The following is a 16,686-nucleotide window of genomic DNA, read 5'->3' as shown; positions in this document are numbered from 1 at the left end:
CTGATTAACTAAAACAATATTTGATACATATATGTTTGTTTAAACTGTGCAACTGTGTTTTACTGCATTTTTAGATTGTCAGCTAATTGAATTCCTGTTACAAGTGTAAATACTGTTCCTCTGCTAGTTTTGTTCATTTTACTTGTTTGCTGTACTTGAAAAACACTAGCTTAGACCAGGTTCAGTTGTTTGCTGAATCTAGTACTGTTTGTGACCTTTGGAACTTGTAAAACATCTTTTTGTCGGGAGAAGCCACCCTGTCCCCTCGTGGGAGGAAGGTACAGTTTGGACTGATCTAGCTAGAGTTACTGTTGCAGGGCTCTGTGTAGGGTATTTTGATTGGATAATTTGAAAGTTGTCTGATGTCCTTCATGGATGCATCTGCAGTCATAACAACTGGGTTGTCCTGTCGTCAGGCAGCCCTTCAGTCGGCCGGATTCCAAAGTCCGGGTCCGGCTTCGGCTGATGTCGCACTTCACCCGACGTCATCTCTGTTGGTATAAAGGCATCAGCCGACGCCATTTTCCTCAGTCTTTCTTGCCGCATGGCGCCCGAAGCAGAAGCTGTTCGCAAGTGCTGGTTGATCGGATCCAGAGATTACTTCTACCGAATACTTCTAAAGCTGGGGACTCTTTCTTGCCTCAGCCGATGTCAGAAAAAGTTAATAATTGTTTAACCTGTGGGAAACAAATACCTCATAAAGATTTCCACTCTTATTGTCTGCCTTGTTTAGGCCCAGCCCAGCAGCCTGTTCGCCTGTGCTTCTTTCAACAGGCGTCGGAGTTTGCTGAACAGTTTTCGGTTCTGATTTCATTATGCTGTCGGATCCTCCGACTACCCAAACTGCCAAAAAAGAAAGATAAAGACCGACGACGCTGGGTCCGCGTTTTTCAAGGAAACCATGGTTAAGCAAACCCTGCAGTGTCTCGGTTTTGGCGAAACCGAAAACTGATCAAAGTACAGCTGAATCTATCTCTACAACTGAGGCCCCTGCTACCACTCTTGAATCGGCCTCAGAAATTTTATCCACTACGGTGGTTGCCACTGACTTATCAGACACCATTCCCTTGGATGTCTCTACCCCAGCACGTGGTGCTGCTAGGCCTCCAGCAGCCATGTCCATTAAGGCCTTTGCCAGGGCTAAAGCAGCCAAAACTACTAAAACAGTGCCTGTTAAACCCCCTACAACCAGGCCCTCCTCTAGTTCTCAAATGCTTACTCTGGCAGAAGATTTAATTTCATTAATTAGGGGATCTCAATCTCACCCAGACAGGGCCTCTCAGCCCCCAGAGAAGAGACCTAGGGCAGAGCCCCCTGAGCCAGTGTCCTCTGATGATTCTGCCGATGAATCAGACATAACTGACCAGCCAGAGGCTCCTTTCTCCAATTTTGAAGACTCAGATGCTGAAGAATCCATTCCAGCTGCTTCCCTTCCAGAAGAATTCTCCTTTGGGGAAACCTTACATGCCATGCGAGAGCAGTTCCAATGGCAGCAACAGGATTTTTCAGACTCCAGAAAAAGACTTAGGACCTTCCTGCACCTTCCACAGCACAGGCCCTTAGCTATACCTCCTGTTCTCTCTGTGGTGGATGATGCCTTCAATGATGTCTGCTCTGCACCAGATTCTTTACCTCCAGCCCCTGCCAAACCAGACAGATTTTACAGGGTACCAGACACTCATCACCACCTTTACAAGGCCCCACTTGCAGACCCCGAAACTATATCCCAGGGTCCCAAGGCAGTACCATAGCTAAAAACCCTATTCCTTCTGAAAGGGAAGCAAGGTCATTAGACAGATGGGGCAAAAAGGTCTACACCTCAGCTACTCTCTCAGCTAGAGCTTTAAACTGTCAGTTTCACATGATACAATACCAAGAGTTTGTGCTTGATCAGTTAACAAAAAAGCTATCCACTGATGAATCTCTTGATAAGAAATATGTATTAGAAATGGTAAATAACATACAACAGGTTAGTAACCATTCCTTAAAATGTGGCTATGATGCACTGGAGGCTTCATCTAGATCAGCCATGACTGGCACAGTGATAAGAAGACATGCATGGCTAAAGGAGCAAGCTTTACCGGATCATGTTAAAGCTAAGTTACTAGATGCTCCTATGGATAAGACAAGTTTGTTTGGTACACCTGCCCAGCAGGTTATGAAGAAAATGGAAGAAAAGGCAAAATCTGTTCAAACGGTTAAAGATTTCTTGCAGGTACAACCCCCAAGGTTTAGCAGGAACTGGCCTGCCAAAAATTGGTCCTTTCCTGACTCCACAAGATCCCAAAGGGGCAGGAATAGACGTTCCAGAGGCAGAAACCAACCCAGAGGAGGTGCCTACAGAGGACGACAGTGGCAAGGTAACAACAGAGGCACAGACACAACCACTGCCACTACAACAACACAACCACAGTGACTTAACCCTAAATCCGCCTACTAGGGAACAAATAGCAGCTCCATTGGGCGGCAAGTTAACCTTATTTTCAAAAAACTGGCACTATATCACAAAAGACAAGTGGATTTTACAAACCATAGATCAAGGTTACCGGTTCCACTTCCACACCTTACCAGTCAAAAGAGGAATGCCAAATCTACCTCCAAATCAAGAAACAGAGGCTCTACAACAGATAATGCAGTTAGCAAACATGAGAGCTGTGGAAAGAGTGCCAACAGCAGAGCAAGGAAAGGGGTTCTACTCCAGACTATTCCTAGTTCCAAGAAAGGAAAAAAGTTGGAGACCTATTCTCGATCTGTCCACCTTAAATACATACATCATTGTCCCAAAATTCAAAATGCTGACCCTACAGCAACTTCTTCCCATGCTGGGCAAGGAGTGTTGGCTGGTAACTCTAGATCTCAAGGAGGCATACCTGCCCAATCTGCAGAAGATACCTCAGATTTCTTGCAGGATCAGAGCACTATCAATTCTCAGCATTGCCCTTTGGCTTATCTACTGCCCAGAGTATTCACAAAATGCCTGGCATCAGTAATCGCCCATTGCAGACTACAGGGAATTCAAATTTACCCATACCTGGACGACTGCCTGCTACAAGGGGACAACAAAAGCAAGCTGACAACAGATTTACAAAGGGTCATTTACTTGCTACAAGCACTGGGATACACAGTCAATTTACAAAAGTCAAGGCTGATACCATCCCAAACAAGGACATTCTTGGGCTGAATTGGACACAGTAAAACAAATGGCATTCCTAACTACAGAAAAACAAAAAGAACTCCCTCTTTACTTCTTGGCACTAACAAAACTGAACAAGTTAACAGCAAGAAAAGTACTGCAGGCCTTGGGCTTCATGGCATCATGCATAATCTTGGTCCCACTTGCCAGACTACATATGAGAAAACTACAGTGGTACCTAAAGAATTTATGGTCCCAGCACAGACACAGCCTAGAAACAGAAATTCCACTAATTCCATGCTTAAAACAGGAGTTCCTATGGTGGGCTCAGGCATGCCACTCAAACCCAGGGCTACCCTTTCGCAGATGTCAAGCAAGCCAGACCATCACAACAGACGCTTCAGACCTAGGATGGGGCCCACATGCTGGACAAATGCGTGCAAGGATTGTGGACTCAGGATCAACTTCACCTGCACATCAACCTAAAAGAAATGCTGGCAGTAAAACTGGCAATCCAAAAGTTCAGACCATTTCTCAAAGAGGGCCAGTTGATGATAAGGACAGACAACACCACAGTTATGTGGTACATCAACAAACAAGGAGGCACTCATTCATACCCCCTATGCAGAATGACTTTGGAGCTGTGGAACCTGGCACTACAACATCCAGTTACAGGCAATATTTGTACCGGGAAAAGAAAATACTCTAGCAGACATATTAAGCAGAACCACATCGGATGCCCCCGGACATCTTCAAGACCATCTCAAAGAAATGGGGAATGCCTCAGATAGATCTATTTGCTTCCCCTCTCAATCACCAGCTCAAGAAATTCTGCACAAGGACATTCCACCCACTAGCATGGAAAGTGGATTCGCTCTCCTTCAGCTGGAAAGGCCTAACAGCATATGCATTCCCACCTCTTCCCTTGATACACAAGGTATTACTAAAAATCAAGGAAGAACGTCCAAGGATAATCCTGATAGCTCCAAACTGGCCAAGACAACACTGGTACCCACTGCTGAGGAGCTTGTCTCGAACAATATGTGGCCAATACCCTGATGCCTTTGATGTTAACTCAGAACAACTACAGCATCATGCATCCAAACCTAAAACGTTGCAACTGACTGCATGGAACATCACATAGCAGCAGCTAATCCAGAACTTTCCCAAAGAGTTAAAGACATTATTCTTGAGGCACGCAGACCTTCAACAAGAAGGAACTATGCTGGAAAATGGAAAAGGTTTGTCATTTGGAGTACTGAAAGAGGAAAAGATGTGTCAAACATAGATATGCCTAACATTCTGGAGTATCTGGCCGAACTTCTACATTCAGGCCTGTCCTACTCCTCCATCAAGATACATGCATCAGCTATTTCAGCAGAATACAGCTTTGATCCACCTGTTTTTGCACCCTTTGCTCAGGCAGTTCCTCAGAGGTATCAAGAATGTAAAACCTCCAAGGAAACCACCATTACCAGCTTGGGACTTAAACTTTGTGCTAGAAAAGTTGACACTATCACCCTTTGAACCAGCAGCAACAGCAGACCTACAACACCTGTCATGGAAAACTGCTTTCCTACTGGCAATTACTTCAGCAAGGAGGGTTTGAACTACAGGCCTTAATGGCAGTGCAACCCTTCCTAATCTTCCACCAAGATAGAGTGTCCATGAGGACTAATCCTACATTTATGCCTAAGGTGGTATCCAGAGTGTCTTTAAACCAGGCAATCCACCTACCTACCTTCTTTCCCAACCCACAAAACAGAGGGAAAGAATACTGCATACCTTGGATGTACAACAGAACAAAAAGTAGCAGAAAGACTGACCAACTTTTGTAGCCTATGCAACAGGAAGGGAAGGAAAAGCTATTTCCAAACAGACAATCTCCAAATGGATAGGAAATTGCATACGATTCTGTTACTCCTTCCATGGAAAACCAATTCCACAGAACATAAGACCTCATTCTACAAGGGCAACAGCCACTACCACAGCCTTCTGTGGCAACCAAAGACATTATTGAGGCGGCTACTTGGACCTCCGTGCATACATTTGCCAAGCATTATAATTTGCCTCTATACTCCAGATCCCGAGCAGGGTTTGCCACTGCTGTACTGCAAGGGATCCTAAACACACCATAATCTAGTTTTATCCTCCTCCCTAGTTGGCTATGGTATTCTACCCAGTTGTTATGACTGCAGATGCATCCATGAAGGACATAGTACAGTTTTGTACCTACCATAAATGTAGATGTCGAACTGGATAGCATCTGCAGTCACTCCCTCCTTCCCCTCTGTGGTACTCCTAGGGTGTTTACCCTCCTAATAGCTAGCTGATGGGGCTTTATGGTGTATTTGTTTGTATATATGTACATACATGCTTATTTGTGTGTTTACCTCTATTTTCTTGGAAACATTGGCATCTGTCCAAATTTTAGCCTTCAAGAGGGCTACTGGCATCTGGGGCAAGAAACACTGAGGAAATGGCGTCGGCTGATGCCTTTATACCCGAAGACCAACAGAGATGACGTCGGGTGAAGTGCGACATCAGCCGAAGCCGGACCCGGACTTTGGAATCCGTCCGACTGAAGGGCTGCCTGACGACAGGACAACCCAGTTGTTATGACTGCAGATGCTATCCAGTTCGGACATCTACATTTATGGTAGGTACAAAACTGTACTTTTTCTGTTTTTCTGCTTTAATAACCCTCTGTTTGAACCGGTGTTTGCTTGTTTGCGCATTGCACACTACTCTGGGGAGGGATTGCCAGTAAAAGACATCTGCTCTCTAGCCTCACAAATATTATCTAAACCAGAGCTCTTCTCTCCTAAACCTACTAATACCTGCCCCTGCTGCACTACCTCTTCAACTGTTCTAGTCAGACCAAGATTATTTTTAGGACCATGAACTGTCAAGTTTCCTTCCTTTTCTACTACCAGCCTGGTTGACATGGGCCTACTGTGGCAGTGTAGCAACTGCCTCTCATGTACACTGATAACCCCCTATTTGTAAATCATTCCTGTACCATTTGTGAGAGATGCACCTACATTATGAATCTGGAATCACAGCTCTTTCACACAATAGATAGCAATACAGAGCAGGTTGTCAGCCCACCTAACACAATTCCTACTCATGACACACATCATGCACATAGACCAACATATGTGGAGGTACTCAACAAATCTACATACCTAAACACCAGAGACTTCCAAACCACATACATACTAAACCAGCCATAACACCCAAAACACACAATACACATAATGAGACAAACACAAGTGTCTCACCATCAAAGTCCATAAGGCAATGCACATCCACTCCAAATATCTTAGTCATAGGAGACTCTATAGTCAGACACACAGACACCCCCCTCACTAGGCTGAACAAGGCAAAAGTCACAGTTATCTGTCTTTCTGCTGCCAGGATTTGTCAGAGCACTCAAGTCTCTCAACAAGTACCACTATGATTCAGTCATAGTACATATTGGTGTGAATGTCTTGAGATGTACCTCCCTGGACTCATGAAGACAGACATTATTGAGCTCTCTGATCACGTGTTACAGGCAGGTATGTCCCTAGCCTTGAGCAGCATCTTACCCTCACCTAGGATGATGCCACAATATAAACAGAAAACCACTGACTTCAATAATTGGCTTAGTTTCTGGTGTCATTCTAAGGGGATCCAGTTTCTGTCAGTCTGGGATGACATGATCGAAAGACTTCGATGCTTTGCCAGAGATGGTCTTCATCTGTCACTCCTGGGATTTCAGCTACTGACAAAGGCTCTTGCCACCCCCATAGTTTCTTTTTTAGAGAATGCCACAAGGATAAAATTCATGATGTAAAAATGTCATCAAAAAAACAACCTCAAGCTTATGTGCTAAACGCTAAGAGTCTTAGCATGAAACTGCACTCACTGGAAGCAGTCTTCACCTTGGAAGATGCTGACATCTGTGCAGTCACGGAGATGTTGTTTAAGGCAGTGGAGAACACCCCAGCTTACACCTCATACCACACATTCAGACCACAAATTGAAGGTGTGAAAATTAAAGGAGGCAGTGTATCAATATTCATTAAAGTTAAATACACCTCCAGATTGGTTAAACAGTATCATTCCCTGGAGACACTTCAGGTGCAACTAACTGTTAGTAGGATGCCTATTCAGGTCACTGCCAGCTACAGAACCCCCTCCATGAATCAAGACACCCACTCTGCCTACTTGGATCTATTGGGATCCATCAAGATGCATCCAAACACCATGGTATTGGGTGATTTTAATTACCCATCTATTGACTGGGTAAGTTACTCATGCTTAAACTCACTTGCCCAAAAGTTCCTCATTCATTAACTTCAATGCCCTGGACCAGCTGGTGGACACCCCAACTCAGGGCACCAACATCTTGGATCTGGTGCTTACCAATATGGGGGACCGCTGTAGCACCCCCACTTTGAGGTCTTCTATTGTTGGATTTGACCACATATCAGTCTCATTCGAAGTAACTATCACACTGGATCCCCCCAGCAGCAACTAAACTAAAAAAACTTCTCAAAAGCCGATTATATCCTTCTAAGGGATGGTCTAAATAGCTTCACTACACCTCCCTCCTCAGGTGTAACTGGCAACTATGCCAAGTCCTACACCAATGCTGTTTACAAACACCTGTATAACTGCATTGATGCAGCCACACCTGATAGGACCAAAACAAGCTCTTCAAGGATGAGTAAACCTGCCTGGTGGACAACTGCCATTAACAGGCTTTACAAGAAGAGGAAGAAATTGTTGTCCAAAAGTAAGACGGAGTGTGTCCTAAACTGGAAACACTCCCTCCTCAGCTTAAACAAGCAAATAAGACTTCTTGTGAAGTCCTCCAAAGCAAACTATGAATCCAAATTAATGTCATCAACTAAGGACAACCATAAGGCATTCTTTAGTTACATTGGTCGCCTAAAAGGTAAGGGCCAGATTTGTGCCAAATTGGTAGTTAATGATACCACATACACTGAGCCTGTGGACTTTGCAAACCTGTTAGCTGACAGGTTCTGTGAAAACTTCACTCCCCTGTCCCCACCAGACATAACCCATGACATTCCTATCACCTGTCCCCCAGCTTGTATCTCTAGAGAGCGGGTCATAAATACCCTCTCTAAGGTCAAAATCACAGCATCTATGGGACCTGATAACATCCCATGCTGCGTCCTACATGGGCTCCAACAAGAATTAGCAACACTATCGGGTACTCTTTTCAATCAGTCTAAGCATTGTTTTGTCCCAGCTGAATAGAAAACTGCCACCGTTATCTCCTTTCACAAGGGTGGTGCTTCCACTGACCCCGGGAATTATAGACCTATTACCCTGACTAGCCTTATCTGCAGTCATGGACCTTATCAACAGATATAGGTAATCTTCAAATACTCGACCGTACTCAGTTTGGATTTGTCAGTGGGATCATGCCTGTTAAACCTGATGGACTTCTTTTGAGACAGTCTCCAGAGCCCTGGACGAGGGAAAAACTGTGTATGCAGCCTATCTAGATTTGGCCAAGGATTTTGACAGTGTTCCCCACTCAGGCATTATTGACTAACTCCCCCAACTAGGTATCAACCCTTATATCGTTAGGTGGGTCGCTAACTGGCTCACTGATAGAACCCATACAATCAGAATAGGGGAATCCACCTCCAACAGCAGACCTGTAACTAGTGGTGTTCCACAGGGATTAGTCCTGGGAACACTACTGTTTAGAATCTATTTCTCTGAAGTACAAGCAAAAAGTAAAAGTCTGTGGTTGACAAAGTTTGCTGACTACTTCAAACTGGGAGCAGTCATAGAATCCCCAGAAGATGTCAACATCCTACAAGAGGATCTTAACACAAACACATGATTGGTGCCAAAGTCATGGCCTTAAACTCAATGCAAAAAATATATATCCTCATCCCGTTTGGTAAGAGTGATGTTTTTGCTAACTACCGCATCAGTAGAAACATCCTAAGCGCACACGCAATGGTGAGAGACCTGGGCACACAGGTTGACAGCAACCTTACCTTTAATCACCATATCTCCACAGTGGTAAGAAGGACATTCTATATTGCTCATCTCACTAGTAAGGGCATTGCCTCCAGAAAAAAAGAAGTTATAACCTCACTGTACTCTTCCCTCATCAGACCAATAATTGAGTACAACCCCACCCCCCCTTTGGTATGTACTTTTCCAGGCACCTGCAGCAATTGGAGAGGCCACAGAAGTTCCTCACAAGGTATATTCTAGGTGTTAAACATCTGTTCTATGTGGATCAGCTGAATTCACTATCAGTTTACTCTGTTTCATACAGACTACTCACAGGCAATATCTGCCTTGCATATAAGGCAATGTATGACTCTACTTTATTGAAAATGCTGCATATGTGTAAGTCCAACGTTTCATGGGTTACTTGCTCTAAAGACCTTAACCTGGTATGTGACATTAATAGAAGCTGCTGGAGGGACAGGTTTTTCTCCCAGAGGTTACCAGGCCTGTGGAACAGACTCCCAATTCATGTCGAGCAAAGCACCTCTGTGGGCCTTCTTCAAGTGCAGTCTGGATGATTGGATGGGTAACCATAAATTCACCCCAGGGGTCCAACCTGTTGCTCTCTTGGACAGGGCAATAAGTGCTGATCATGGAAACAAGAGCATAACTTGGCAAGGCTTGTATGGGCCTAGGGCCATTAGCCTAGCAACTTCCTATGATTTACAGTGTTCTTGATTGGTCAGAGGTGACCAGACCTGATGAAAAATGCTCACAGCCCCTGTAACTAGACATCTGTTACTCTGCTACTTCTCCTTTGGGAGGCCACTGTGGTTGAGGATCTTGTGACTGCATATGGACCATTTGCTTACACAGTTCTAATGCATCTGCACTTCTGGGAAGGGAACTGAAGAAGCTGCTAGTTTCGTCTGAGGGGTGGCAGCTCCACTTAAGCCCCTGCAAGTCCATAAGTCCATAGATACATGTGGGGAAAGAGAAACAAGGGTAGTGTGCACATTCTATGGGGGGGTGAAATACAAGAGCACCAAATAAAATAAGAACATTGTGGGTTATTACATGAGGTTGATCTGTCGGGCATAAAACAAAAGGGTGTCAGGAAGAACTCATTAAATGTTGTGGTGAATCTCCCCCACATTATAGAGTTCCAGGATAAGAAAGTGATGGTGCCTTTCTTACCAGGCCCTCATAAAGCCAGCTGTGGAATATTGCATTCAGTTCTGCAGATGTTATAGGGATAAAACTGTCATCTTACTGGAGAAGATATAAAGAAAGGCAACCAGAATGATGAGGGGAAAATGAGTCCATGAATGTGATCTGGTTACACAAAGCTATAACAGAAAAGTGTTACTGGGTTAAGCTGAAAGTAAGGAGGGGGCACTTAAAAGGCAGGGGCCATGAAACCTACTTATTTTAGGCATTAGGAAGCACATATTCACAAAGGGAATGCACTAACTAGTTGTCAAAATGTTTGTTAAAGGTAATCCAGCTGGAGCTTTTAAAAAATGTTTAAAGTATTTGTAGTGAGATGAAGCTAAGGAGAGGTTTAGCTGCCCTTTACTAATCATGTCATTTGGGCAACCAAGTAGATTGTTGTCTTCTGCTAGCCCTTTATTTATGAAAAGAACTTAAGTGCTGTCTGCATCCTAGATGGTCAGCCTAGTATAGACAGATTGTCGCACTGGCAGGTTTTGATTATATAATTTGTTAAGCCACATTTTGGTTTAATATGTGAACTGTTTTGCTCGTCTTATTCATGTTGGCCACAATCACAGTGAGGGATTTTATGCACAAATGCCTGTTCTTAGTGTACAGAGGTGTTTATGTTTCCTTGTTTTATGACTGCTGCTGCTATGAAAAAGGCTATGTTGACCAGTGTTAGTAATTAGGAGAAATTAAACTACAAGAGACATATTTATTTATTTATTGATATTTATTTGCCAGTAAAGTCTAACACAGGACTGGAACTCATCAGATAGGTAGCCTATAGTGTCTTTCAGAAGCTCTACAAACCATTACATGCTCCATAACATGCATTTAGTTACATGAAATATTTTTATTATCAACCGAGTTTACTTTGAAGTTTTGTGTACATTCATTTTGAAGCAACTTTGTGGGCATTATTGGTACATTCTGTTTAATGACTAAGCTTAGTAAAACACACTCACTAGGTTTTTTATTTATTATTTTGTCTATAGTGTGTTAATAGTTTAGTTTCATTTAAGTTTGTAATTAGGGTCTGTGACTTTCTGTTCCAGACTTGCGATAGTTTATAGGGCTGTTTAGTAGGAGAACTGACAGAGGAATTTATAAACTGTGCTTTGGGGACAGTTTTAAAGATGGAATTTGACAAGCAGACAATTGTTTTTATTCATGTTAATTTAAACAAATTGCTGACTCTCCATTCAGTGTCAAGGATACAAAAAATACACATATTATACGTGCTGCTTTGCATATAAAAATGATTTTACGATATTTGCAAGCTGACACTGTGAAATTCATTAATCCATTACTTATGGCCTTCAGGTGTGTACTGCCAAGGATAGAGTTAAATCTCTGCTGCCCAAGCCTTGGAGTCTTAACTGTAAAAATAACAGTGATGTATTTGTTTCATGCCCTCACCCAAGGAAAAAAAATGCAGTTTAATTGAATGTGATTTAATGTAGATTTATTTTCAACTTTCTTCCATGATTTCTGCATCTATCTGTCCCACTGACAGAAGTGTTCAGTCAACATTTTCATTTGCCAACTTTCTTTTACCAAGTGTTATTATTAAAAAAATAATTAATTAATTAATCCAGTTAGCTATTCTGGCTCCATAAGTGCAGCAGGTAATATGCATGCCCTAATTATTTTTCTGCATCACAATTATTTGCTTGTTCCAGTGATCACTTGACTGTCATGTTGCAACAGTGAAGAATTCCACTGTACTTTTGTAACAATTTCAGTATGCAGATTGTGAACTGCTTATTCAAATTCATTTGATAAATTTCATGCTTTGCATTGTTTCATTGTTTTCAGTAAGTATACGTTTTTTTAATGTCTATCGTATGTTAGTATTTATTGGATGTGGACAAGTCTAAGAAGCTTGTTCACCAATGAGTAACATTCTTAAATGCACATACATCATTGTACAGTATCTAGACGTTGGAAACGAACACTTGTTTAAAGTCCCGTTGTTCTATATAAAGGAGGAGATGGCTGAGCTGAAGGCCCAACTCTACCTGTTAGAGAAAGAGAAGAAGGCACTGGAGCTGAAGCTGAGCACAAGGGAAGCTCAGGAACAAGCCTACCTGGTCCACATCGAGCACCTGAAGTCTGAGGTAGAGGATCAAAAGGAGCAAAGAATGCGTTCCCTCAGCTCGACTAGCAGCAGTGGCAAAGACAAACAGAGTAAGGTGAGTGCTTTGTACTACCCAGCAAATTCTTGAAACCACGGTACTTCACATCATTTAGCTGTGTCTTCAGGGGAAGAGTTGTAACAGGTAAGTATTAGTGTGGAGTAATGAGCAGTGTTGAAGGGATTAAAAGTAGGTTGTTTCAGTAGTTAGACAATTACCAGAAGTCTAAACTTACTTCAATTACATACAGTCCCACACTTTCTGAATGCTGACTTTCAGGGTGTTACAGTATGTGAACTGATTGTATGTGCTGTTTTCAGGAGAGAGAGAACTATTTTTAGTAGAATCAGAAGTTTTCTTAACTTAATTTGGATGAAAGAAAGGGAAAGTTGTAGGTGAGTTACGCACTTACACTGTAACCTCCAATCCTGCTCGTGCTCACAGCATAGTTTCATAGCTGGAATACTGTTGTGCAGTAGCAGCAATATGTTCACAGAGAATTGTGATTGGCTAAGGGCTGCTCTTCCCGTGTTGTTCTTCCAGTATCGGATGGATTACTGCTAGGGGTTGTTAGCATGCAGCCATAGGCTGAGAACAGCATATTAATTCCAATGTCCAGTCTGCCGGCTTAACATGGGATTTGGAAACCACTGTCTCACTGTTTATTTCATACATTCAGTTCTATTACTGCCACACTTAAGAGTTAACGAAGCTGCCCAACATTTCTCCAGACCAACTGTGGTGCATCTGTGCTGTCATGAAATTAGCATTAATCCACATTCTGAGAGAGTAATACTTGAACCTAATGCATTTGCAACTTAAATTTTCACAAGATTATTACTCCCTACAAGTGACTGTAGTCCTTAGCAAGATCTTAAAACTGGAGTGCTCTGACTGCTTTCTGGCATCCCCTCCATTTTAACTCATTTCTACTTACGATTGTCATGAAGATCCTGTTCAGGTCTGGGATGTCATGTTGCATTGTTGTCGTTTACTCTACACTTTGCTCTCTGTACTACATTAAGGGGCCACCTAATTAGTGGTACAGCAGGAAAGTTTGATACAAGCCTTTTAAAACCTCACTGCTCCCCCAGCCCCCAAAAGAAAGACAGGCCTCGTCATGGCAGCTGTTGCTTATGTATTGGATAGTGACTGTACTTTTTTTAAAATTTGTTGGCTGATTATGTTGGAAAGGGTTACTGTAACCTTTTGAGACCAGATTTAAAACTGAAAAATGTGGTACAGTCAAGACCACATTTAAAACTGAAAAAAATATATAGTGCGGAGAATTGATCACTAATCAAGAAATCTTCTCTCTCCTTCATTTTTGTGTATTTATTAATTTGTAAACTCTGCAAACCAGGCCACATAGAAGTGATTTTGATGGATTCTTTGCTGCCCTTTTTTTGTAGTTCTGTTTACTAACTTATTACAAAAGACTTCAGTGCCATTGTAAAAACATAAATCAGTAGCCAAATGGATTCACATCATAGGAGACATATCTTTCATAAAAGCTGGAGAAGTTAATTATTGAAGCTAAGATGAGAAATAGTATAAGGGAACAGACATCTTGTAATTGCAAATTTTTTATAATCTATAGTCAGGCAAATCTCATTAAGAGCACCAAAAAACTAACACTTTTTGTGCCTGACAAGAAAAAAAGAGATGGTCTGCTATCCCTTCTGGGATCACTGTCCCTTTGTCAGTATGTAAGAGGTGTAACACGGTGAGGGGATATCTCTGCAGGGGGGTCAATACCCTTACTTTTCTACCTTAGTGATCTAATGAATCCTGTTATCCATGTGAGTCAGCCTACACAGCTCTGGTTGAATGGAGAGGAACTATTTAATGCAGCAGAAATCCCTGGCCACTAAGCATAAAGTCGAAGGATTTATGCTTCTACATCATAAGGACATTGGGATTCTTTTGCATCAGTATGATTGTTTATGAAATTGCCATGTTAGTATGAATTTTGCTTTGTATTCATGTAACAATCAAAGAAGTGCATTTTTTGATAAGAGAGAGAGAGAGGTTTCTAAATGCATTAAGTGACTCTCTCCATTCCTGATGGGAGATAGCATGCAGTAGTTAATTAAGGAAAAAAACCTTGGACAGGAATTTACATGGCATGGTAAATCTTTTTAATATGATACCTCACGATCAGGTGTGGAGTGGTTTCATGAATGTTTGAGTCAGGGGTGTTTAGTAATAATGAGATTAATCTGGTTTATTAAACTTGTGTGATTCTCTGGTATGGTCTTATTTCCTACGTTCTAGGTGTTTTTTTTTTTTTTTTACTGTGGATCGTAATTTACATGGCATCCCACTAGTGAAATGGCATGCTTGATGTCAACATTCCCCATATATGTTTCCATTGATGCATAGGATGTGTCCAAACAAAACAAGTATTTCCATGCCAGATTTGAGATTTACTGAAGGCTACCTCTTCTATTTAATTTTTCTGGATGGAAACGTAATATTACATCCACACAAGGTAGGATTCTCAAACCATTGATCCTCTTACTATTAATTTCCTAGTCCTTTGTGTTCAGGGTTCACTTTATAAAGCCCCAGGGTTCTGTAAGCACAGCAGAGCTGGTGTAGGCTCCAAACCAATTGGGGGATGCTGTTTTTATTGCATACTGACTTAATGTGAGAACATAATGTGCAGGTTTACTGTAACACAGTCAGATAAAATAACTCTATTTATATATAGTTTCTTTTTTCAAAGTGCTTTATACAGTCCTCAAGCTAGGCAGTGAAAACTGAATGTGTGGTAGCCAGCAGTATGCACATCCTCAACTACACCCAGCCCTGAAATTAATTTCACTGATTTTATGTGTAAGAGTATTTTGGCCAAGACATCACTAAAGTCCCTTGCTATTAAAGAGTAATACTTTGGGTTATTTCGCTTCCACCTGAGTACCCAGCAGGACAGTATCAACATGAGGATTTAGAGAAAGGACTTTGATTTAACATATCTTTCAAAGAACTGTATGTTCTACAGTATAGCACCATCCTTTGTACTCTACTAAGATGCTACGCTTTACAAGTCTGATCTCATTCTGTACCTTGGACTGTAACCCATAACTTCTGTTACTTTACTTGAGCTTATCGTCTTCTGTCATCAGGAAACTTTAGTGCACCTTCTAAGTTAACATTCTAAATCCTTTCCTATTCTAACTTGCCCCTCCCCTGTCCTTGTGTTCCATGCTTTTTGAAATGCCTTCATGGATTCTCTCTGTACTGCCCATTCTGATGATCCATTGTATGGATTCACAACCCTGTCCACAGAGAAATAGAAGGTTGCTGCCTGTGTCCCTTCTTCCCTCTGTGTCCTCTTTGTTCAGGATAACCCCCTTCACATCTCTCTGAAATGATCTTGGGAACCCGCATCTTGTCCTTGTCTCTTCTGGTCTCAGGTGAGAAGAGCGTTAGCTTTTCCAATAAGTGGTAATACCTTACATCACCATCCCATGCACTGTTCTGTCGGCTTTCCTCTGTATTCCTTCCAACAGCCTAATCCCCTTCTCCTTGTATGGCCTGCAGAACTGCACACAGTACTCTGGTTGTGACCTGACCTTTTCCAATAAGTGGTAATACCTTACATCACCATCCCATGCACTGTTCTGTCGGCTTTCCTCTGAATTCCTTCCAACAGCCTAATCCCCTTCTCCTTGTATGGCCTGCAGAACTGTACACAGTACTCTGGTTGTGACCTGACCTGGATTTAGACTGCAAATGCAGCTAGGTAATGCTTCCACTATGCTGTGTCACCCTAGGCTGTACAACAGAATTCTGTTGGCTGTTACCAGTGCCATCTCACTCTGCTCCCAGTGGTTAAATCCATGTGTGATAACACTCCTACATCTGTTCTTCTCCTATTTTACTATCATTCACACCCCCAGATGATATTCTCACCAGGACTGCTGTAATTTAGGAACAACATTACCTAAAGAAAACTTTGTTCCCTTCCTTGTCCCCGTTCTTCCAACTTATTTCAGCATGTACCTTCACTATCACCTAGTTTGTTGCTCTTCTGATTGCCTCCTTGTATTATTTCTCCTACATTTCTCCAGCTGCCCCCCACAACCTCTTGTGTGCCCTCTTTTGGCCTGACCACTAGCCTCGATTTCCTTTGTAGCTACATTGGCCTTCTGTTTTTCCTCTTCACTTCACCTTCACCTCTTCAACCCC

At 42.3% G+C, this 16,686-nt stretch overlaps 1 protein-coding gene across 2 annotated transcripts in view; it reads left to right on the top strand.

The window, feature by feature from the left end:
* Positions 1-16,686, top strand: part of MCC (MCC regulator of WNT signaling pathway) — a 1,047,208-nt gene that overhangs the window by 939,430 nt on the left and 91,092 nt on the right. For both annotated transcript variants that reach the window (XM_044064211.1, XM_044064210.1), the window contains exon 14: positions 12,340-12,546. In XM_044064211.1, the coding sequence (XP_043920146.1) occupies positions 12,340-12,546 (207 nt within the window). The remainder of the gene's footprint in view (positions 1-12,339; positions 12,547-16,686) is intronic.

Source organism: Protopterus annectens, chromosome 2.part2 (assembly GCF_019279795.1).
Source record: "Protopterus annectens isolate FY-2018-M chromosome 2.part2, PAN1.0, whole genome shotgun sequence".
Taxonomy (NCBI): Eukaryota; Metazoa; Chordata; order Ceratodontiformes; family Protopteridae; genus Protopterus; species Protopterus annectens.
Note: the sequence above shows the minus strand (reverse complement) of the source record. Positions and strands in the feature narration are given on the sequence as shown.